The sequence below is a fragment of the Pollicipes pollicipes genome, unplaced genomic scaffold (assembly GCF_011947565.3).
Source record: "Pollicipes pollicipes isolate AB1234 unplaced genomic scaffold, Ppol_2.1 Scaffold_7262;HRSCAF=8765_pilon_pilon_pilon, whole genome shotgun sequence".
Taxonomy (NCBI): domain Eukaryota; kingdom Metazoa; phylum Arthropoda; class Thecostraca; order Pollicipedomorpha; family Pollicipedidae; genus Pollicipes; species Pollicipes pollicipes.
In genome coordinates, this window is record NW_023597055.1 from 20,817,303 (window position 1) to 20,839,304 (window position 22,002).

At 56.0% G+C, this 22,002-nt stretch overlaps 3 protein-coding genes across 3 annotated transcripts; all 3 read left to right on the forward strand.

The window, feature by feature from the left end:
• Positions 1-8,525: 8,525 nt before the first annotated feature.
• LOC119113549 (thioredoxin domain-containing protein 11-like) lies at positions 8,526-12,255 on the forward strand. The gene is made up of 5 exons (XM_037237847.1): positions 8,526-8,635; positions 9,687-9,903; positions 10,445-10,553; positions 11,653-11,723; positions 12,235-12,255. Exons 1-5 carry the CDS (start codon positions 8,550-8,552, stop codon positions 12,253-12,255), a joined length of 504 nt encoding a protein of 167 aa, XP_037093742.1. The 5' UTR covers positions 8,526-8,549.
• Positions 12,256-12,802: 547 nt separating this feature from the next.
• On the forward strand, positions 12,803-16,891 carry LOC119113551 (uncharacterized). The gene is made up of 7 exons (XM_037237848.1): positions 12,803-12,944; positions 13,617-13,826; positions 14,449-14,536; positions 15,165-15,303; positions 15,831-15,973; positions 16,552-16,676; positions 16,871-16,891. The coding sequence occupies exons 2-7, from the start codon at positions 13,656-13,658 to the stop codon at positions 16,889-16,891; spliced, it is 687 nt and encodes a 228-aa protein (XP_037093743.1). The 5' UTR covers positions 12,803-12,944; positions 13,617-13,655.
• A 554-nt stretch (positions 16,892-17,445) lies between these two features.
• LOC119113844 (thioredoxin domain-containing protein 11) lies at positions 17,446-20,288 on the forward strand. Its single transcript, XM_037238070.1, has 3 exons — positions 17,446-17,558; positions 17,877-18,067; positions 19,098-20,288. The coding sequence occupies exons 2-3, from the start codon at positions 17,949-17,951 to the stop codon at positions 19,384-19,386; spliced, it is 408 nt and encodes a 135-aa protein (XP_037093965.1). The 5' UTR covers positions 17,446-17,558; positions 17,877-17,948; the 3' UTR covers positions 19,387-20,288.
• The last annotated feature ends 1,714 nt before the right edge of the window (positions 20,289-22,002 follow it).

The window sequence follows — 22,002 nt, forward strand, 5'->3', positions numbered from 1 at the left end:
CACAGCTCCGCATTTGCTACTCCGTGAAATAAAAAATACTGTGTTCAATTTAGGGTGTGTCGTCAGTATTAAAAGCAAGTGGGACGAATATTTTTTGCACCGGAGCTCAAAAATACACGGCATAGCAAAAGTTCTTCCTAAAAACTTAAATTCGTGACGCGTGAGCCGATCAGAGCATATCTGTCAATCGACGCCCGGCGTTGCATCTACTGTGTGCTGGGCGGCATCGGCTGTCGTAGGTAACGCCCAACCACGGGCGGCAAGCGGTGTAAAAGAGCTTCGCGCATGGAAACGATGCTACCGAGCGCTCCTTAAGCCGTCGTACGAAAACGTCTCGATCTAAGGTGTGATATGCGAGTCAGGCATTGCCCGACTTGTTGCCATGTGGCAGAAACTATATGTTGTTGCGTATGAACTCGTACGAGTACGTTGGTTATTACTGCTTCAGGCTTTCACTTCCTTAAGACAAATCACGTGCTGCAAACAAACCATGCGTAGCAAATGAGTCAAAATGTATTGTCTGGTGTACAACTTAGTACATGTGGCAAGATCTGCGACCTCCAACGAGAGCGTGGAGGGGGAGGGGGGGTGGGGGGGTGATCCCATGCACATGTTGCTCCTGGCCGAGCCTCCGTATTCGATACACGGGCCCAGATGTCGAGTGGGAGCGTCGAGTGCTGGTCAAGCGGCCCGCCCTCCGGTCTGCCCTCTTTCGAAGGACTGTCCTGCATCCGGACAGCGGGCGGAGGGAATGATGTGGTGGCGGTGGCGACGGCGGCGGCCGCCTTGCCGTGGCCTGCTGTTACGACCACATGCGGCGAACGCATTTGAAGGGGCTGCCAACTTTCTGAAAACAAAAGCGGACGGATTAGAACAATACGTTACGATTGGACCATTGGGTCATAGGAGAATTGTTTCGCCTCTTTAATGTATGTAAGTATGCCCATATTTAGAGTCCTGAAATGTAACGGAATACCTATCAGCATGTATACTGGTAAGCATGAGCCAACGAGCAAATGATTCGACATGCTATGGCACAGCGTGTGGTAATGAGAAATGCCCAACAGTAAGGACATGAAACACCAAATGATGCGTGATGAAGTTTATGCATTCGTTGCTATAAATTTGAAGATAATGCGTTTTCATGTTTACCTGGGATGCTTCAATGGCCCGGTTCGCCGCCGGGCTGTCGCGGTTCGGACAGAGCCGTTTTGACCCCCGTAGGCCCGAAGCCACAGCAGCTGCTACTTGGTGCTCAGCTGCTGAATCAGGTCAACCGGCAGGTTTGGCACGTGCCCGACATAAGCTTGAATGCCACAACGTCCCTCTCTCAGATCTCTCCGGTGCGAGTCTTGCCGATGGGTTCAGAAAAAATCGATCCCGCGGTCGTGCCGTCCAAGCCCAGCAACAGATGGCGAGGGTTCATCTCGTCGCCGTGCAGCCGGCAGATGAACCAGAGCACTGGTGACTCGATGGCCAGTTCAAACAGCCGGAACACGTCGTCTGTTGTCCCGGTGTCAACGGTCGGGCCATCGCGGCCGGGCACATTGACGTGACCGTCGCACTGCAGGCTCACACAGTGTAGCTCATCAAGCAAGTACAGGGTGCGGCCGGACTTGGTACGTGAAGTCAGTTACGTAGCGGCTGCCGGGCTCAGCGATGACAACCGCGTGTTTTTCGACGGCATTCGCGTGGATGTGTGAGGCTCATACAGGTTCTGTCTTCGCGGTCGTCGAAGTAGAGGATGGCCAAACCTGACTCATGGATCGATTCAGCATTTTGATGAGCCGTTTCTTTTCTCGCTCTGTCTCTTGTGCGCCAAATCTTCTTGGAATCTATGACATTTAATTTAAAGCAGCCAGTCCGCCTGTGCTGTCTTGATGGAAGGCGTTGGTGATAGCAGCAGCGATCCGGTTCGAACCACCGTGGTTGCCAACTGTCGGAGCGATGTTAGTCAGATCGTTAACGTTACCAACTGCAGTGGCAGCGATCTCACCAGGAACGGGCAATCGGAGTTGTTGCCTCCTCCCACCATGCACGGACCCGTGTCAGAATCCGTGCTCTCGATGACTCTCCAGCGCAGAGCACTTGGCCTCGGCGCGGGCTGGAGTTCAGTACTAGCAGCCGGATGGGGGGGGGGGGGGGGAGGTGACTCAGGTTCAGCAGCGGACAGCGCTTCACTGGCAGCCAAGCCACGACGCCCCTGGAGTCGTCTGGCCATCCTCCGCACCTCGCGAGCCTCCCTAGTCACGGTCGTAGCCCGGTTATATGAGCCCAGGATTAGCTTCCGGTGCCTGCACCGGTCCTTCAAGAAGGCAAGCTCCTCTTGCTGCACTGCATAGGCATTTGGGTACGTGGAGCTGCGCCGGAACTTGCACTCGCATTTCGCGACATCAGGAGGCGTGCTGCCTTGCACGGTGGCGGCGTTGTTGTGTCCCTCTTTTTATTTCTTTGATTTCTTGCTAATAGCTCTGTATGGATCATATCAATACCTCTTGGCCACTTTTGTCACATACTGTGGATCATCGACAAGGATCTTCTCGTTAGTCCACAGTTCCTAGACTTCTGCCTTCGCAGTCTTGAAAATCTTGAAGATAATCTGCAAATCAACATCACAATGATACTTAAGCAATAGCAGCCTTGAACCTACCCTGGTCTGCTGGAGCCTCTCATAATCGCAAGTGTTGGGTTTTACAGAAGAAAATATGTATTTTTACTAAAAGGTCAACTTAATGTATATTTGGCAATGTTTTGCTGATGTTCTTTTTCATGCATAAACAACCAGGTGTCAATAGTTTGGAAAGTAACAAGATTGAGGCTTGTTGGAGGGTGATCCAAGCGCCTAAAGCAGGTGGCGCTAGTATCGATTATGAATATATTGGCCTATCGAAGAAAAGCTGCTCTCGCGGCGAGAATATGGACATTGGTGTGGTACGACGGGCTCGGAAGTTTATTATTAATTCATATTTCAAGGAAAAACTTTGTCTCAGTTGATTCCAAGAGATTCACTCGTTTGAAGACACACCCATGCTATGCCTGTTGCACACCCATGCTAGCCTGTTGCCGCAGTGTTAGCTTGGCTTTGTCGGTTGCGACGGTGACCAGTGGGCACCGCCACTCGGTGCTGAATCTCAATTGTTTACCTTCAGGGCGCCGCTAGCGTGGACTAGAGTCGGGATGCCGCTCCCAGGCGGAGTCCTGAAAGGTCTCCCGCGCATCTGTGTGGAAAAGATCTCAGAGGCGATAGGTCGGAGTCGTCGACCGCTGTTGGTTGAATGTGCCCTGAGTGTGCCGGCTTAGGGTATACGCTAAAGTTGCGTGCCTGTAGTACGCGGAGGTAAATATTCATGGGTATTTGGTTGTATTCAATTTTGTTCGCGAACAATACGCAAACGGGCTTCGAAAGCCTTTTCGAAGATCGCGTGGTGCGAGTGATTGAGCGGCGCGACGTGAAACCAGTGAATATGAACTTTTTGAAAAGGAAGCATCATGTGGAGTATTTTGAATCAGAACTGGGCGTTCTGTGCCGACTTGAGGAATTCCATACCAAACTGTTACTTGCACACAGGGGTGCGATCAGTTAAGTACGAGACGGGAATAACGAGGCCAGACAAGACCAAATGGGTACCGGACTGGAATAAACGGGATGGGACGGGACAAGACAGGACCACACCGGAACAGCTGGACTAGGCGGGACCAGACGGAACCGCACGGAACCGGAGGACTTCAAAAGAAACCAGAAGGAAGCGGGCAGGACTGGACGAGTCTAGACAGCGTCGCAAAGCGTCCGGGACCTTGCGGAACTGGATGCGACCGGACGGGACCGAGTGGGACCGGACGGGACCGAGTGGAGCCGAAAGGAGCCGAACGGGATCGAGCGGTATCAGACGAGAGTGGCCGTGAGCACGCGGGTTCAGGCGGGACTAAGAGGAGCCGAACGAGACTACACTGCACCTAAGTGACGGGGCCGGACCAGACAACTCCGGAGAGAACCGGACGGAACCGGACGGGACCAGACGGGACCAGACAGCACCGGACGGCGCATAACTGGACGACATCGGAGAAGACGAGGTCGATGTGCCTGGACCAGCAACGGACATGATAGGACGGAACCAGACGGAAATGGACGGACGGGATGGGGTTGGACGGGGCTGAATGAGGCCGGGCAGGAGTGGATGGGATCGAACAAGATCAGACAGACCAAACCAGCCAGTACCGGGTGGGACTGGATGAGACTGGAAGAAGCTGAATGGAACAAGACGGAAGCACCCGGGCATGTCCAGTCTTGGCCTGGACAGACCCTTGTCCACACCATGTCCGGTTCCGTTCAATCTCGTCTTTTCCCGTGCGGACGAGGCCTGTCCCGTCCGATCGCGTTTAGCCCCCTAGACCCATCTTTTCCCGCCCTATCGCGTTTCACTCCTTTCGGCTCTGGCTGGTCCCGTTTGGTCCCGCCTGGTTTCATCGGGTTTCGTTCTGTCCCGCATGGTTCATTTATGTTTTGTTTTGTTTTGTTTCTTGCTGTAAGTAAACTTGTGTACATGCGGTTCAAGGATGGGGAAGAAATAAATAGGCCAATATAATTTTTCCGTTCCTTTTGCACAACATCTGCTATCAACCTGATCCATTGCAACGCTTTGCGGAAATAGAACTGATACGGTGAGTAAATGCAGGATTTTTCAGTTCAAATGCTACGTACTATTACGACCAACACCACACGTCATGTAATCAGCTGACTGTCTTTACAACCTTGACAGCGTGGCGCAAACACGCGTCATATTTGTACTCATGGTGGGGGCAAATGCGCTGATTGGCTACAGATGCTGGCATTTATGGATTGGTTATTGATGGGGGCGTTTTGGATTCAGTTGTTTTGCCGGATTTCGCATTAGTCTAAATATATTTTATGCATCTCTTTAGCGTTCAATGATTGGCAAACATCCTTCCGGGTTGCCCATTGTCCGCAGTCTGCGAATTTAGGTAAGGTGGGGTTGAATGTAGTATGGGCTTAAGCCGGGTCTGTAGGCTTCTTACACGATGCGAATGGCGTGTTAAGCAGGCCAGATTGTATCTAGTACCGGCTTACGTGTGTTCTGACCGGTATATGTCTTTCTGGTGACAATGACAACAATTTTTATGAACTGTTTGAGGTAATTTGTTCTGACAGGAGTCTTGCATACCATTATACCAGGTATAGCAGCACCATTGTGTCAACAATTGTAGTGCATGTGCATGCTTAATTAGTGTTCAGATCTTGATACATTCACCATCCATGTATACCTGTAGAGTGTTGTGTTTCGATAAGTTATATTTCAATGGTATATTTGAGCTAAGATGCTGTGAAAGTATTTTTGATTTTAACATAGTTTGACAGTGCTTAGCATTTAGCTGGGGCTGAGCTAGTGTACATGAGCTCAAGGCATAGCTCGCAATTGCCACATGCACACTGGTTGTGGATGATTTTTCAAACTCTGGCATTGAACCTGGAGGATGTGTGATGTGGACTTGGGTCAAAATTTGCATTTAAATTTAAAATTATGTAGTTGAGAAAGTGTTATGATCATTTCCTGCTTTCATTTGTGTTGGCAGCATCATGATGTCTTGAAACATCAGTTATTCATGCAGATCAATTATTGGTGGCTGTACACCAAACCTGGGTTGAGCTTAGAGGTTTTGGATTTATAGCTTAAGTAAGCTGACATTGCCAGTGTCATGTTCCTGCTATGCCAGACATGTTCATTATAGCATGTAGTTTTATGGTCTGGCTTATAGGTGGCTCAACATCACATACAGGACTGCATTTCACACCACTTGTTACACCAGTGATATGTTCTCATTGGGGTTTGACACTGTCAGCCTCACGCAGAGGTGGTAGATGTTAGACCAAACTAGAACATCGACCATCTATGCTAGAGCAAACTACATCATACCACACCATAATGTTAGACCAAACTACAACACATTCCATCTGTCACCTGCTGGAAGTCCTGACCGCCTCATATTATGCCTTTGTGTGATTAACCAGCTTCGGACCAGGATAACCCATGTAACACCAACTTGCTGTCTCATGCTCAATGTGAGGCTGAGATTGTATCACATGGCAACATCCTATAGCTTTTGTATTGGCTCTTGTAACATTTATCTCCTTTGTCCTGCACGTCTTAGTGCCCTAAGAACCTAGATACTTGTGGTAAGCAGAAGCTCACATGCTATTTAAGGTCAGTAATTATGTTTTACTTTTTGAAGGTCATGGTAACCAAAGTCATATGAGACTGCTTTGAGTTTTTGCAAAATGTTGACCTGGGTTATTTTAGGTCAGTAACCTATTCTGACCTTTAAGAAGCCCTTGGAAGATGTATAATGGGGCTCATGTTATCACTAAATTCGAAGTGGATGCCAGAAACTGCCTCATACAGCAAGCCCTAGAGCAATAAAACAGATTGGTTTGACCTTGGTATGACCTTTACACCGGACCCTAGTTCAACGGAGTTGATTTGTTCAATTGTTTTGTTGCTTTAGAAAGTATATCAGGCATGTGTAACTACGTCTAGTACTCCGTTGTTACATCAGATTGAACAATTCCCTAGAAATGGATTTCGATGAATCCGTAGCCTGACTTTGACCTGCTGTGGGCCAACGACCTTACAAGGTTTTTTACATTTTAGGTACCAAACGATCCTCTATTCAACTGTCTACAGCTATACAAAATTTGGCACGGTTGCGCCGCGGCATTTGAAAAACATTGCGGAAATACCTTTGGTGGTCAAATTGACCCCGACCCGAGCGCATGTTAAGTGTTATCAAGATCAGATCGATATTTGTGGAAATGGCACCCTGAAAATTCAGGCATGATGGCATGGCTCAGGGAAATAGGACAAGCTGAGTAATTCCCTATATAAATCATGTCGGTGCAAGTGGTTTCACTACGCGTCTCGGACACGAGGAGTGGGTTCCGAATGGGAACCCACCACGGGGATTGGAACTTCCGATCCCCGTAGTTCGCGCTCTTCCTGCCAGGTTGATGCGTATGGCGTGCAACATCACATGTAATAAGCTGCTCAGTGAGTCGTAAACCAGCCGTATATAGTCGCGAACAGGGGCCCAATTAGAGGAGGTCAGTGGAGGTACAAGCTTCTCGTGCAGATAGTGTATGCATCCTATTCATACCGCCAGGGGCACAGTTGCTCCGTGCGGAAATCCAGTGGAAGTTTTTTTGTTTATTTTAGGGGAATTGACGCATGTGATCGCGCCCTTCTACGAAGCGCCAACGGCTGTATAGGCCATATCAGCGCTTGGGAGCCATTGCGCAACCGAATTCGACTCTTCCCCCCCCCCCCCCCCCACCCCACCCTCTGCGTGGGAGTTCGACGCGCTAAACGCTGGGCCGTTCCGCTGAGGCAGAGCAAGAGGCGCTTGTCACACAGCGCGTGAGTACTGGAAATAACGCTGGAGCGAGCAGGTCGGGTCTGATAACGCTAACCACACAAGACACTGTTTCGGTATCGGCAAAACAATAATGCTTCCCCAACAGGGTTACATCAAGTGCATTAACAGGGTTGGACAGATAACCGACCTAAACGGTAGCCTTCCTGGTTGTGATTATATCAACCGCATTAGCAGAGTTAAACAATCGGTGGAAAGAACACCAGCAGTGCTTGCGCTCGGACTGATGCGGGCATTGGACGCCACCGCTGCAGGCCTCGCGGGACGGCCGGATCAGGCCAGATCACGTGGCCCCCTCCGGCAGTCGCGCAGGGCCGGCTCCAGCGCAGGGGGTGGGGCAGGGTCGAACAAAGACACGGCCCAGCCAGTGTTGGTGCTCTGCACTGCTCGCTGGTTATACGCTACATACGAGTCAGAAAGCGACGGGGTAGACGGAAGCCGTGCGCTGTGCAAGCTTTTTGTTTTTTTCTAGCTGTTATCCTCCAAGGAGATGTAAATCTGGCTATGTTTCCCGGGAATTGCCATGGCGTTACGTGCCTGACAGGACCTAGGAGTAAGCAGTAATCTGCTTATGTGGGGGCAGAGTTTCACGGTGTTCCCGATCTATGCTTTCTCACCATAGAGCGGCTGGTTTTTGTGGCGTGCTTGTATGATGCATTGAGAACCAGAGCTGACTGCCCTGGCTGTGATGAGATCACACCGCCATCAACGGGACATGAGCTCGCAATCTTCTAATCTCGAAGCACCGCCGCTTGAGCCACGTGCGCTGCCGTCACCTGGGCTCTGCCTATTTCGTCACACACAATCCGCTGCACTCTAAGGCGCAGGAACTGTCGTGACGCACGCCACAGTGACGTCACAGGCTGCAGCTTGTGAACGGCGTTTGGCACTGGGGAACGCGGCGCTAACGGTCCCGCGTACGTTGTCGGCCCCGTGCGCTCGTGCCGCGCTCCAGTGGTGGCGACGCCCGCCTCTGACCCAGCGCGTTGCCCGGCGGCAGGGCCGGCGCCGGCGCGCGCTGACCATGGACGATGGGCGGCAGTAGCGCGGCGGCGGCCGATGGCAGGGCGGACCGGCGCCGCCGCCTCCAGGCCCCCGCCGCCGACATGAGCGGCCGCCGCGGCGCGATCGGCGCTCGCCTCTGCTTCGTCATGGGCTGCGCCTTCACCGTGTACGCCGCCGTCAGCAGGGGGTGAGTGCGGGCGTGGTCCGGCCGCGCCGGCTCGGTGTGCGCCGCGCGCCTCCGGCAGGGGCGCTGCGTGAGGTGCTGGCCGCCGCCTGTCGTGTCATAGAGCCGTGCCGCTGCTGGCGGGGGTCGAGATGGCGCTGGGACCAGTCTTTGCTGCGACGTGCGGACAGTGTAAGGTCACGGCTTAGGAATGTGTGCAGTGCTGAGTCATGGCTTCCGATGTGTGCAGTACTAAGTCACGACTTCGGATGTGTGCAGTACCGAGTCACGACTTCGGATGTGTGCAGTACTAAGTCATGGCTTCCGATGTGTGCAGTACCATGCCACGTCTTCGGATGTGTGCAATACTAAGTCATGGCTTCTGATGTGTGCAGTACTAGGTCACGACTTCGGATGTGTGCAATACTAAGTCATGGCTTCCGATGTGTGCAGTACTATGTCACGTCTTCGGATGTGTGCAATACTAAGTCATGGCTTCCGATGTGTGCAGTACTAAGTCACGACTTCGGATGTGTGCAGTACCGAGTCACGACTTCGGATGTGTGCAGTACTATGTCACGTCATCGGATGTGTGCAATACTAAGTCATGGCTTCCGATGTGTGCAGTACTAGGTCACGACTTCGGATGTGTGCAGTACCGAGTCACGGCTTGAGAATGCCCGGAATGCTGTCCGGTGTGAAGTCCATCATCTCGGTGTCAATCTCGTGCATAGCGCCGTGGGCATGTCGATAAACAATGCTCTTGGGTAAATCGGACTACGGAGACGGAAGCCTAGCCGCCGTGCGCCGCCACTGGATACCACATCATAGCGGAATGCATGCGGCTGCAGGTAACATTGCCGACAATTATAATGAAAGAACCGGCTGGAATCCATCCTTCAGTGACACACGCCATGCCTGGAGAAAATCTGCACCACAGCCGCGCGCCACAACTGCGAGTCGGAACACCGGCCCGCAGTCGTGATGCTCCCGGCTATCGCCGCAGTCAAAGTCCGGCCGGCGCCGTCTCGGAGCGGCTCCGGTCCGTGACCCCCGCCCCCTCCCCTGGTCGCAGCCCGCTGCTGCTGCCGGTGGTGCCGGCCCAGCCGGCGGTGCCGTTCTTCGGGCCGGCCTCGGCGGTGACGGACTACTTCACCGGCGATCTGACGGCGGCGCTGCGGCGCGCCGCCGGCCGCCACGCCACGCTGCTCTTCTTCTACGCGCCCTGGGACCACGCGTGCCGCACGGCCAGGCCGCAGCTGGAGCGGCTGGCGCGCGCCACGGCCGACCAGGTGCGCCCGCGGGGGAGAGCGGGCTGACGGTGGCACGCGCGGAGGCGGGTGGGGGCTGTTGGGTGGGGCATGTTAATGGAAAGGTATGTTGGACGTCCTGAACGGAGTGAGGTGGCTCTGATTAGTGTCGCGTGAAACGCTGCGAATTGGGGGTTGTGTTATGTGGTTAGGCGGGAATCATACACTGCCAAGAGTTCGTCTGTAGTCGTTGCGTTAAAATTAGGACGGCGACATCAAGTTTTGAACGTCTCGTGCCGAACACCATGTTTGGTTCTACATTCCTTGTTTTCGCGATTTGTTGTCTTAGGGAGGGTGTGCAATGCTAAGGTCCTGAATAGCCATTCCCGTTCTTGAACTGCAAGTAAACGCGTTGCACATTTCCGCCCAGAAAATCATGATGTATCTAACGCATGACCAATCTCAAAACATGGTATGAGGAAGAAAGATCTTCAGCTCCTGATTTTTAGACATCAAGGGTTCTAAGGTAATCCAAATCTATGATCCGAGTGTCAGCTCTGTCACTGCGGCTCCGCATCCGCAGGTGGACGTGCTGGCCGTCAACTGCTGGCACGTGTCCGGCTCCTGCCGCAAGGACGTGAAGAAGGTGACCGCGTACCCGCTGCTGGTGCTGTACCTGCGCCACGGCCGGGGTGAGCGCCGCCGCCCCCGGACTCCCAGCACGCGCAGCGCTGGGGTCTCTGCCAGAGCCCGGACGGAGCGGAGCGACCGTCCCTGGGGCTGTGCGGCGGGAGCTCCGAGCAGTGGAGCCTCGCTCGGTGGGCTGTGAAATATCTGTGCTGTACTCGCGCGGGCGTTGAAAAGAAAGATAATGATCTTTTAAAAAATCATTGCATTTGTGAAACATGGTCTGTTTCGTTAACAAGCCCGCAATTTCACACATGTATTGCGATGTGGCAGATATTTCAATACCAGTGTAACTACCCTCCACTTCTGTTGGCTATTGGTATCGATCTGTCCATCGATCTATGTGAGTGTAGCATCTCCCTGTGATGCTGATGACGCCGACCAACAGGAAAGCCGTGGGATTGTGGAGAGAGCCGCGGGTACCGTAGCAGAAACATAAACCACGTGTTGGTCGCCTAGGACTCTGTGTTAGATCATGCTGGCAGTGTTGTTATTTGGCGTATTTGTTATTTGTCTGTGTTTGGGTGTCTATGTTTCCGTGCTCTGTACGGGTGAGCGCCGCGAGCAGCACGCCCAAAGGCTGAATTTTCGTCCAGTCATTTTCTTCCCGTTTGCAACGGCCTGGCAACTGTCTGCAGTATCAGGGTCGCGATGTTTGACGTGGCTTGGTGCCAGGCGCAGACCATGGTTTATAGTCATCATTAGCCCGCACTGTTCAGCACCAGCCGCGCTGTTGTGCGGCCACCAGTGGTCCTCAACTCCCGCTCCGCCAACCCGCCTGCATAGCGGGGACCCGACCGCGACTCAGCGGTCCCCATCACAGGTGGTTCCCAAATCCGTTCGGTGTCTCCGAAAATCGAGCTGCTGTCTCCCAACTTAGGCCTAGATCTCAACTTTCACGGATAGCTCCCGAGTCCCAACTGTTTATTATCATTTCGCAACCGTGGCTGGTGTTTCTCAACACTGTTGGCTATCTCCCAACTTTATTTGGTAATTTCTAATTCTCTTCGGCATCTCCCAGCTCTGACCAGTGGTCCCCGTCCTCGGCCGATGGTGCTCAGCTGGGGTCAGTGGTGTTCAGCTGGGGTCGGTCTCGGCCGGCAGGTCTGCAGTATTCGGGCCCTCTGGAGGCGGCGCGCATGGTGCGGTTCGTGGAGCGAGCGCTGCGGCCGCTGGTGCGGCTGGAGACGGCCGCCGACCTGAGCCGGCTGCAGGCCGCCAGCACGGTGAGCCCGGCAGTCCCGCGGCCGCCGCCGCGCCGCGAGGGCTGTGGCGTGGGTCGAGGCGTCGCGACTGGGTGAAGCGCGGCGCTGGGGACCAATTCTGGGCGCAGGATTTGTCTGCCTTCCGGCGTGCGTACTTGTGCCTTCTGGATGCGCCATATGACACCGTCCTGATATTCACCTTGCGAAGGTTTTGCAGTTTGGGCTCGAATCTAGCAGAAACATGTAGGACAAATTATGGCTTCCTACATTATCCCTAGTATTTAATTATACATCTAGTGCGGCCCTCTGATCCCAAAAGTACATGGGATCCCAAAGCGTGTAGCCGTCTATCAGAATGGTGACGAAACGTGCCGATCCCCCCCCCCCCCCCCTACGTACACCACGTGCTGACAGCGATGATGATGATTTTGGCTTTGGGACGCACCGACCGCGTTGGTCATGTGGCGTCCATAACCTACAGGTGCTGACAGACCCTGGGTGACAGCCCCTACACCAGTGCGCCAATACAGCCCTCCCCCTCCGTACATCGTGCGCTAACAGCCCTCCCCCCTCCGTACATCGTGCGCTAACAGCCCGCTCCCCCTCTCCGTATACCGGACGCTAACAGTCCCCATCCCTTCCGTACACCGTGCGCTAACAGCCCCCCCCCCCCCCTCTCCCCTCCCTCCGTACGCCAGATGCTAACAGCCCCCTCACCTCCGTACAACCGTGCGCTAACAGCCCCGCCCCCCCTCTCCGTATACCGGACGCTAACAGTCCCCATCTCTTCCGTACACCGTGCGCTAACAGCCCGCCCCCCCCCCCCCCCCCCTCCTCTCCGTATACCGGACGTTAACAGTCCCCATCTCTTCCGTACACCGTGCGCTAGCAGCCCCTTCCCCCTCCGTACAACGGGCGCCGACAGCCCCCTCCCCCCCCCTCCGTACACCGGGCGCTGACAGCCCCTCCGCCGGCCGGCTGCCGCAGGCGGTGGCCGTGGGCTACACGCCGTTCGTGTCTGGCCGGGCGCCGGCCGCCTTCTTCAGCCTGCTGCGGGCGGCGCTGCGCAGCCTGGAGGCCGAGCCCGACTCGGAGCTGGCCTGGGCGGTGGTGACGAGCGCGCCGGCCGCCGCCCGGCTCGGCCTCCGCCACGTCGGCGGCCTGGCCGTCTTTAACTGGAACGGCACCACGGTAAGCGGCAGCGGACGGGCGTCTCCCCGCATGGACCGGTTAGGGAATTGGCGATGCCGGGATCGTAAAGCATAGGCTTCGTGCATGCCGTGCCCGCGGGCTTAATCATTCGTGTATAGCATGCGGTATTTTGCACTGTTTGCTGGCCATTACCTCAGGAGACGAGGCGATCGGACGTACTGAAGTATTTTTTATTCCATCGTACATTATACAACCCGCGCGTTCTCGTTTGTTGTTCGTTTTATCTGTTTTATTTCAAATGTTCTTTAATATACATATTCACGTGGTTAAAGATGACAGTTTTGATGTTTCGACACAAAATGCCCGAAATGTCCTCGAGATCTGGTGCCCGAATTCTGGAGTCAAAACAAAGGCCCACCCTGGGCTGTTTGGGCGGCCGCTGTTGGCGGGTGACGACGTGTCTGTATTTGCTTCAGCTCCAGCACTTAGTATCTGTTTATGATCTGAGGAAAGTGCATGAAACGCGTCTGGCCGTCGTTCAGGGAAGCTGGAGATGTTCTGTCGTCAGACGTACGCTGATTTAGACGCTGTGCGTTATTTGTCAGCAAGGAGGGTAACATGAGGGACATGCGTCTGGTACTGTCGCCACTCTGAGACGTTGTCGTCCTGTCTGCGACCGCTGTGTAGCCTCGTGTCCTCCGTCCGCCACAGGTTCTGAAGGCCCCGGCGACGGGCGCGCTGTCGGCGGAGATGATGCAAAACTACGTGTGGTCTCGGCGCCGCGAGATGGCGGGCTGGCTGGAGCTGCCCGCGCACAAGTCTACCCTGCTGCAGACGGTGACGGCGGCGGGGCCGGCGCTGCTAGTGCTGGGCCGGCGCTGGCCACTGGCGCCCGCCGCCGACCTTGCCGCCACGGCACCCGTGAGTACGGACCCTCCGCCCACCTCGCCGCCACGGTGGTTTGTGACTGCACGGGGAGGGTGGCCGGAGCCAGTGACGGGCGCCCAAACGGAGACCGGGCCAGATTGGGACCCAGAGGGGACTGAGGCCGGCAGATGGAGACTGGGAGCGCAAGATGGAGGCGGCCGGGAACGAGAGGTGGAGACCGGAAGTGAGAGATAGACTGGTGGCGAGAGATGGAGACTGAGGGCCAAAGATGGAGACCGGAAGCGAGAGATGGAGACTGGGAGGGGGAGATCGGAGTTGGGCCCGCTGTGACTGAGACCGGCTGCCAAACAGATTCCAGGCTAAGGGTGCGGTTACATGTGGGATGTCCCCCGATGCGGTGTAATCCCGGATACTGTTTGTTCTCTTGTTCGGTCTAGGGCCTGATATTCGGATGCTGCTGCTCCGGCAGTGCGATGGTTTGGTAGTATTCCCCTGGTCTTGTTGATGATGCACGCGAGGACTGGCGTGCGACGTTTCGATGCTTGAACACTATGCGACGTAAAGAAACCCGAAGAAGTTGTGCGTGCTTCCGTCTCCGCGCTTATTTCCCCTGGTTTAAAGTTCACGGACTACTGTTTCGTTTCTCTGCCGCCAGGTTCGCCGCATGTGGCTTGAATACAACAACTGTAACCGCTCCGAAGCGGTGGTCAACCTTGGCGATCGGATCGCCAGTACGTTAGCAGGTTAGTGCGTGAGGCGCGGCCAGTCGGTACCCGTCGGGTGTCTGGTGAGCTCAGAAAGATCCATCTCACTGGCAATGTCTGTACAAAGCCACCGGCGCACACTGTACGTACTGTCCCGGTCTACCTCGTCGTTTGAATGTGTTCCGCCTTCTATTCCCGTTTTTTTCATTCGATAGAGCAGTGCAGCAAAGCGAGAGCGTCACCGTCTCCATCAGTCCAACGCATTGTTTTCCAGCGCAATGTCGATTGCTGCCGGTAACAATGGAGCCAGAACACTGAGCACACTTTCAGCTGTGAACGCAGAACATGTGCTCCCTTCCCCGCCCCGCCTCCACCCCTGCCCCCGGCTAGCCAGCGTTCACTGTGCACAGTGTTCTTTAGAATAAGGTGGCTGTTATGCTTCACCAGTTTTTCACCAGCCTGTTGACGCCTCTGGCATCAGTGGTAGGCTCGGAGCCTCCCTTTCGTGCCTGTATGAGGCGCAGACATCTGTCGGCAACGCATCACCACGCCCGTCTGTGGGCGCCACATGACCGGTGCAGTCGGCGCACCCTGAAGCCCAGATCATGGCCACGTGGGCTTCCTCAACATGCGCTGACGGTGCGCGCGCGCGCGCGTGTGTCGCCAGTGCTGCGGCCGGTGGAGCGCGCTGGCGTCGCCTCGTGCCGGCGGGCCGCCGCCGCCGACCTCGGCGACGCACCCTGGCCGGCCCAACAGCCGGACACCGGCCAGCCGCATGGGGACATCCTCGGACATCCGGACGTCAGGTGAGGGGGAGCGGAGCGCTGGTGCGGCCGGAAGGAGGTGTGCCGCAGGTCGGGAGTCTGAGTCCGGGATGTACCGTCATTTGTGGATATTTGTCCGCCAGTGGTATGTCGCTGGCCCTGGTAAGATGTGTCTGGCAAGGTGTTGCCAAAGATATATGTATATATATATATATATATATATATATATATATATATATATATATATATGCAAACATATCCGTCTCTGTCTCTGTCTCTCGCTCTCGTTCTCTGTAGTTTGCCTCCTGACATCTGTGTCTCATAACAGGCGGCTCCCGCCAGGCCAGCCTGTGGCAATGCGTCGCGCAGATACCGTGCCGTCGTGACCTGATGTCACAGGTCCCGGTCTGCGCTGGCTCGCTGTGGGTGTGCCTACTTCTCCACCCTCTGTGCGCGGCGCAGCCATACGCCGAGGAAAGTGGTCGGCGGCGAGCAGCTGTGCGGTGTCTCCACCGGGCGCGTCGCTGTCTGACCTCGACGCTCACCCACCCCCTCCCCGCTGTGGTCAGGCTGCGGGAGATGGTGCAGCAGCAGGCGCGGGCGCGCTGCGGGGCGCTGCTGCTGGCCGAGGACGCCGGCCCGGCGGCGGCGGATGAGGAGGAGGCGCAGCCGGAAGAGCCGGTGCAGCCGCCGTCTGTGGCCAACTTTACAGGTCAGCTGGCCCTGGGCTAACACGCCATCAGCCGCACTCGCTGGCCTGGAGCCGTGTGTCAACTCGGGCTTGGTGTCCCACCCAGCCTTGTCGGTGTTAGACATCGGGCCGTGTCGGTTTCGGACGTTGGGCCGTGTCGGTGTCGGATATCAGGCCGTGTCAGTGTCTGATATCGGGCCGCGTTAGTGCCTGATGTCGGAGTCCTGTCGGCGTTAGACATCGGGCCGTGTCGGTGTCTGATATCGGACCTGTCAGCGTCTGATATCGGGCCGTGTCGGTGTCTGATATCGGGCCGTGTCAGTGTCTAGTATCAGGCCATGTCATTGTCTGATATCGGGCCGTGTCAGTGTCTGATATCGGGCCGTGTCAGTGTCTGATATCGGGCCGTGTCGGTGTCTGGTATCGGGCCGTGTCGGTGTCAGTTCAGATCGCGGCGGCTCGGCGGCTCGGCCACCGCTGTCACCGGCGACCTCTCGCCGAAGTCTGTGCAGACTTGTAACAGCGGTAACCTGCCAGCATGTCCGGCCGCGCTGGTGGTCCGTGCCGGCCGCGCCTTACCTGCCCCGCTCCGTCGGCAGGACTGCGCTGCGCCACGAACCGCACGCTGAGCGTGTACCTGCTGGACGGCCGGCGGCACGCGGCGCTCGTGCGCCGGCTCGGCCTGGCGCCCGACCGGCCCGGCGCCCTCATCCTGGACGTGCAGGTGGGCACGCCGGCCGCGCGGATCTGGTGGTGGCACCCTGCGGCGCATGAACCGGGGACGGCAGCTTATTTGGGTGCATCATGGATAGGCCTGACCGCGACGGCTGGTGTGGGGAGCGTGAGCTGGGTGGTTTTGCTAGGTATGCACTGATTAGGTGTGTCAGTGGCGTAGGCGGTCCCTCGACCCACCGGCAGACGTGTGCTCCATCGTTGTGAGCACTCTCCGCAGCAGACGTTGCGCCCCGGATTGTGTGCTCCCGCGCCAGATGTGCCTGCAGTCCTGGGCTGCATTACGGATCCTTAAGTTGGTTTTAATAACAGAATCTAGGCTCAGCTTCCAGGTCGTGGAGTCAGTTTATTGGGATCCAGACCTGTGTCTAATGTCCAAGATCCATCCCTCCCCCGCGGGGTGGGACCCGTGCTGCCCTGTGCGCCCTGAATTGCCAAAGCGGTCAGTATTTTCCTGAGCCGTCTCGAGCCGAGTGGCGCCGGTTTGCAGGCGGAGACGCAGCACGTGCTGAGGGGGGCGGTGTCGGCCGGCTCGCTGGCGCGCTTCGCGGCAGACTTCGCCGCCGGCCGGCTGCGGCGTCACCTGGTGTCGCGCGCGGCCGCCGAGCCCGCCACCGACGCGGCGCCCGACGCCGACGCTGTGGAGGGCGCCGACTCGCCACTGGACGAGGGCCGCTGGCGCTGGGCTGACCCGTCTCACCGGGGCGGCGCGGCGCACTGCGAGGGTCCGTCCAGCTGCGGCGGCCGGGCGTGCTGCGACAGGGCGGGGCGAGCTGACGGGCGGACGGCCAGCGGCGGGCCCGGCGCACCGCTGGCCGGCCCGCTAGAACTGACGTCGGACACCTTCCGTCCGGTGGCGCTCAACCAGAGCGAGGTGAGGCGCCGGTTTGGACTGGAGAGTGCGAGGGCCCGCGGGTGACCGCAGTCTGGTGCGGGGTCTCGATCCTGCAGCTGTGGAGTTCGTCGCCGGCGGCTCTGGGGAGATGCCAGCTCCCAAAACCACCGCGATAGTGGCAGCTGATGTTTCTGTGTGTGCCGGCGCTACCAGGTGACGGACAGACTTGTCTTATGACATTGCCGCCAGATTTTGAGTCCAGTGTTCTTCTCCCTCGGCGACGGCAACCTAAGCTTTCGTTCTTCTCTGATCGCCGTGTGTTGTGGTTTGAGGAAGCTGAGACGCACTTTGTTTCAGGATGTGATCGTGTTTTTCTACTCCGTCGGCTGTGGACACTGCTCAGCATCAAACCACGTATTTTTGGCCGCCATGCGGCTGTTCTTGAACTCAGGGCTGCAGTTTGCGCGTATAGATGGCGCTGCCAACGATCTGCGCTGGGAATATTCTTTGGAATCATTCCCAACGATAATGTACCTTCCAGCGTGGAGGTAAGTGACAATTGCGTGTGGCGAGGTCCACGGCAGTGCCGTGGCCTGTGGTTTCTTACAGAAATCAGCGTGGACTGTGCAGCACGGGCTAAATTTCCATGGCTTTCAGGGGTTTTATTTGTTATCTTAAGCTGTGAGCGTGTGTCAAGTGTTGTCTAGCTTTTATCCTCCACTGTTATGGTTTTGTCGCTGCTTTGCAACCAGGTAATAGATGGAAAATTGTCGGGTTACTCGCATGCGCAATGATCCTAGGTGCTCAGCGTCTTCGCTACCACCATCTGTGTGAGGCCGATGCCAACCCGCTGGAGTTTAGTGGAAAACATGGCGCCGAGGTGAACCCAACCTTTTGGGACATCCCTGCGCCTCCGTTGTCTGTAGGGCAACGGCGTATTTCAGATAGGCATGCATCTGAAATATTTCCGTTTCAGCTATAGGGGGGCAGAATGAATTGTAAAATTCCCAGTCAGTCTCCTTGTAGCAGCCATTGGCATTTCCTTGTTGTCATATGTGATTGGCTCCGCCTGACAGCGGTTACCTGGCTGCTGCCGCTAGCCCGCTGAGGTCTCCCAAATGATCCTCGCATCACTCTAATAGCCCAGGGCTTGTTACACTTCCATACAGCGCGACGGCGCTCGCGTGATGGACTGGCGCGTTCGTGTTGTTAATGGGTCCCAGTTAGTGTCGGCTGCTCCAGCCCGCAGAAATTGCGAGAGATGCTGGTTCTCGCTGAACTAGGGAGGTGTGCTCCGCTCCGGCCGTAGGCACGGAGTCAGGAGTATCGTCCCAACCTACCGGCTCGTCCCTCACGCTGTGTCCTCTGTACGGCGGGAGAAGGCGTTCGGGATCAGATACGGCATTCACTTTCACGCTTTGTTTTTCAACGTCATAGCATGTACGCTTATTTTGCCGTGGTGTGGGTGGGACAGCTCCCCTGCCGTAATCGGGTGTCTGTGCCCTCCGACAATCCGCCGGCACCTCCGCTCGTCCCCTGACCTGGCCCTGACCCTAGCCCTGCCCGGGGTGTCGACAGGAAGTCGGAGAGCCGCGTGTTCCCGCCCAACCTGCCGCTGACGCTGGCGTATCTGCTGCGCTTCGTCCTGGCGAACGCCAGCGCCGCCGTGCGCCGCGCCTTCTTCCTCGGCCAGTGTGACGCGGCCTGCCGCGCAACCACAGCTTGGGCGGCCGGTCGACAGGCGGCGCTGGTGCGGCGGCTGCAGCGACGCATGGCGCGGCCGCCGCTGTTCGCGCGCTACGTCGCCGAGTTGGCGCGGCTGCGGCGTGTGTGGCGCGACGTGGCGCGGACCGCGCGTGGCTCGTGACGCCCCGCCGGTGACGGCCGAGCGTCACGGGCGTAGTGACGTCATCTTCCAGCGGGAACGGCGCAGCCGGCGCCGGCGGCGGCCGCCTCGGCTGGCGCGTGTGTGGGTGGGACGTCGGTGTGTAGCGCCGCCGGCAGGGGCGGTCTCGGCCGCGGCCGCCTGGCCGACCGTCCGGGTCTGATATTCCAGTAGTGATGGGGGCAGGCTCAAGAGGTGTCGTCTGTGGGGCCAGTCTGCCGCCGGGGCGGGCGTCTCAAAATCGTGGAAATGTATGGTGGGTGTGTTGACATTTCGGAGCGCAGTTACGCGGGCAGGTGGGGGTGGAGGAGCGGTGTGGTGGCCTTCTGTGGGGACGGAGGCCAAGGACGGAGCTGTGCGCGTTGGCGCGTGGTTATTTTGACGGAACCTCAGTGTGAGAGAAGTCTCGGCTAGCTTATGTCTGTGCTGTTGCGTGCACAGCTGTGATAAAATCCTACTAGCACATACGCGGGCTGATGGCTTCGCGCTGTTTCGTAAATATGATCTGCCTGAGCTTTTCTGTCACTTGCTCTGCCACTGCTTCATGCTGGCTGTTCCTTGGTTGCCGCTCCCGTTGCTGGATGGCACGCGACAGAACCGTGGTGAAGGGCGGTACCGGGTATATGGGCCAGTGGCATGCAGGCCGAGAGCTTATGCTGTGGTTGACTTCCATGTGGGGCGCGATGAGCTTGTCTGATGGGGTTCTTCCTATGCACTACCTTTGTGATGTGCGTTGTATTCGCAGAAAGTTTCACCTTTCCCTGATTTCACGGTTTGACGGGTGTGCACCGTTCTGGGTTTGTTACGTTATTTGTGAAGACATTTACGTCTGGTTCTCACCGTTACGCTGATGTTTTGTAATACAGCCGTCCATGTGAGCCTGATGAGTGTGGGGACGGATACAGAGGTGATACAAACCAGTTGTCCATGCGGAATGGCATTTTCGGAGCTGTGGGTAGCCGTGTGTAGTGTTCTTCACGGGCGGCGACCCGTGAGGTTCTGCCTGGTTGTGAGGAGGGATGCCGCGATTCATGCGAGCACGGGAGTGACTGTAGCACTCGCGGTTCCGACCAATCAGGTACGGAACGTGAACGGCTCGATTAAATGTATTACGTCGTTAGCAATGCTGAAATGATAGACACGAGGGTCACATCGCTGAAATGGTTGGCAAACTTCCGGGTTTGATCGTTGCGAGATATCGAATGGCACACTTCCACAAATAAATGCGTCTCCAATGCGGGGGTCGCACCGTTACTGAAGCACGTTGCTTCGCAGGAATATGCGTTTTTACTTGTCAATCCTTTCAATGGCGACTAATAAAGAAACACTGATAAAGGTAATAGAAACCGCTGCTGCTGCCAATCCTTCGTTCTTGACCGTACTGGTAATGAACGGAAGAACCCAGAAACGATCCAGGACCCACGTGCACGTAGAAGAATTGAGGAAGCCACGACAACTTCAAATAGTGCGCCAATATCATTTCGCCTGATCGAACTGCAAGTCAGTGTAAGGTTGAAGTGTGTGGTCTATATGGACTGCAGTATTTGTTCTGTGAGCCACCTTTCTTCGTTGGAAGTGACAAGTGGCTGCTCAGCATGATTGCAACTTGTAACGTGTTATATTCGAAGTGAGGTACCTGACGTGATCACACGACCGTTTGCGTCTGACCGGGGGATAGGAGTAAGACGCGTCGGACAGCTGTCTACGGTAAGCCACTACAAGCGGAACATAAAGCACGGTACGCACACCACCATAAGTGGGACGCACGCGTGTAAACTTCTCAGTCTGCTGCGTGGGGATCGTGGCTACCCCAAACAGCGTGGTATGCCGTGCCATCCTGTGCACACAGGAGGGATCGGTCGGCTTCCAATGCCGTTACAGGGAGTGTTCCACATTTGTGTTGGGTTTTGAATTGGGGATGGCCAGGTTGGCAAAGCCGTCGATGCGGTTTACATCCCTGACCTTAAGACTAAAATTTGTCGGGTTTCTGAGCTTGACGCGCACGAATTTGTGCAGACTATTTAAGGTCATTTAGACATGCATGGCGCCAGTATAAACGTCACCCGAACGCTACCATCTCATTGGCCATGTGCCATCCAAGGCCAGGAAAAATATCATCGTGGGCTTTAATTTGTTCTCAACCATTGTAAAGCTTTCAGTGCAAGTTTCGAACGCGAATAAGCGTTTTGTGCTGCATAATACAGTAGGTTAGACAATGGTAGGAGCTATGAAAGAAATAAGATCTGGGAATGAAATAACTTAAGAAAGGTGACATAACCGAGCACATGAATGCAAGTAAATGATATACAAATGATGGGGAGATATGCCAGAGCACTACGAGGAAGGGCCAAGACAGGTGCACATGACGCTATCTGGACTTTGTAAACAACGTGCCGATCATCTCACCCGTCGACAAACTACTGCAAAGCACTAATTGAAGCACTATACTAGTACAAAGTTGAAGTACTAAATGTGAGTCAGCGCGTCCGCCACGATGACCATCTCGCACGGCCGGTTTGGTAGCCACTCATACATACACGCATACATACATACATACATACGCCATATAAACGCTCCGTGAAAAGGGAATTCACTTCG

Coding starts and splice junctions, on each gene's coding strand:
- LOC119113551 (XM_037237848.1), top strand. CDS start 13,656: ATGATGCAAAACTACGTGTGGTCTCGGCGCCGCGAGATGGCGGGCTGG. Junction 14,537..15,164: donor GATCGCCAGTACGTTAGCAG/GTTAGTGCGTGA, acceptor GTGTGTCGCCAG/TGCTGCGGCCGGTGGAGCGC. Junction 16,677..16,870: donor CCCTCATCCTGGACGTGCAG/GTGGGCACGCCG, acceptor ACCCACCGGCAG/ACGTGTGCTCCATCGTTGTG.
- LOC119113844 (XM_037238070.1), top strand. CDS start 17,949: ATGCGGCTGTTCTTGAACTCAGGGCTGCAGTTTGCGCGTATAGATGGC. Junction 18,068..19,097: donor ATGTACCTTCCAGCGTGGAG/GTAAGTGACAAT, acceptor GGGTGTCGACAG/GAAGTCGGAGAGCCGCGTGT.
- LOC119113549 (XM_037237847.1), top strand. CDS start 8,550: ATGAGCGGCCGCCGCGGCGCGATCGGCGCTCGCCTCTGCTTCGTCATG. Junction 9,904..10,444: donor CGCGCGCCACGGCCGACCAG/GTGCGCCCGCGG, acceptor CCGCATCCGCAG/GTGGACGTGCTGGCCGTCAA. Junction 11,724..12,234: donor AGCGAGCGCTGCGGCCGCTG/GTGCGGCTGGAG, acceptor CATAACCTACAG/GTGCTGACAGACCCTGGGTG.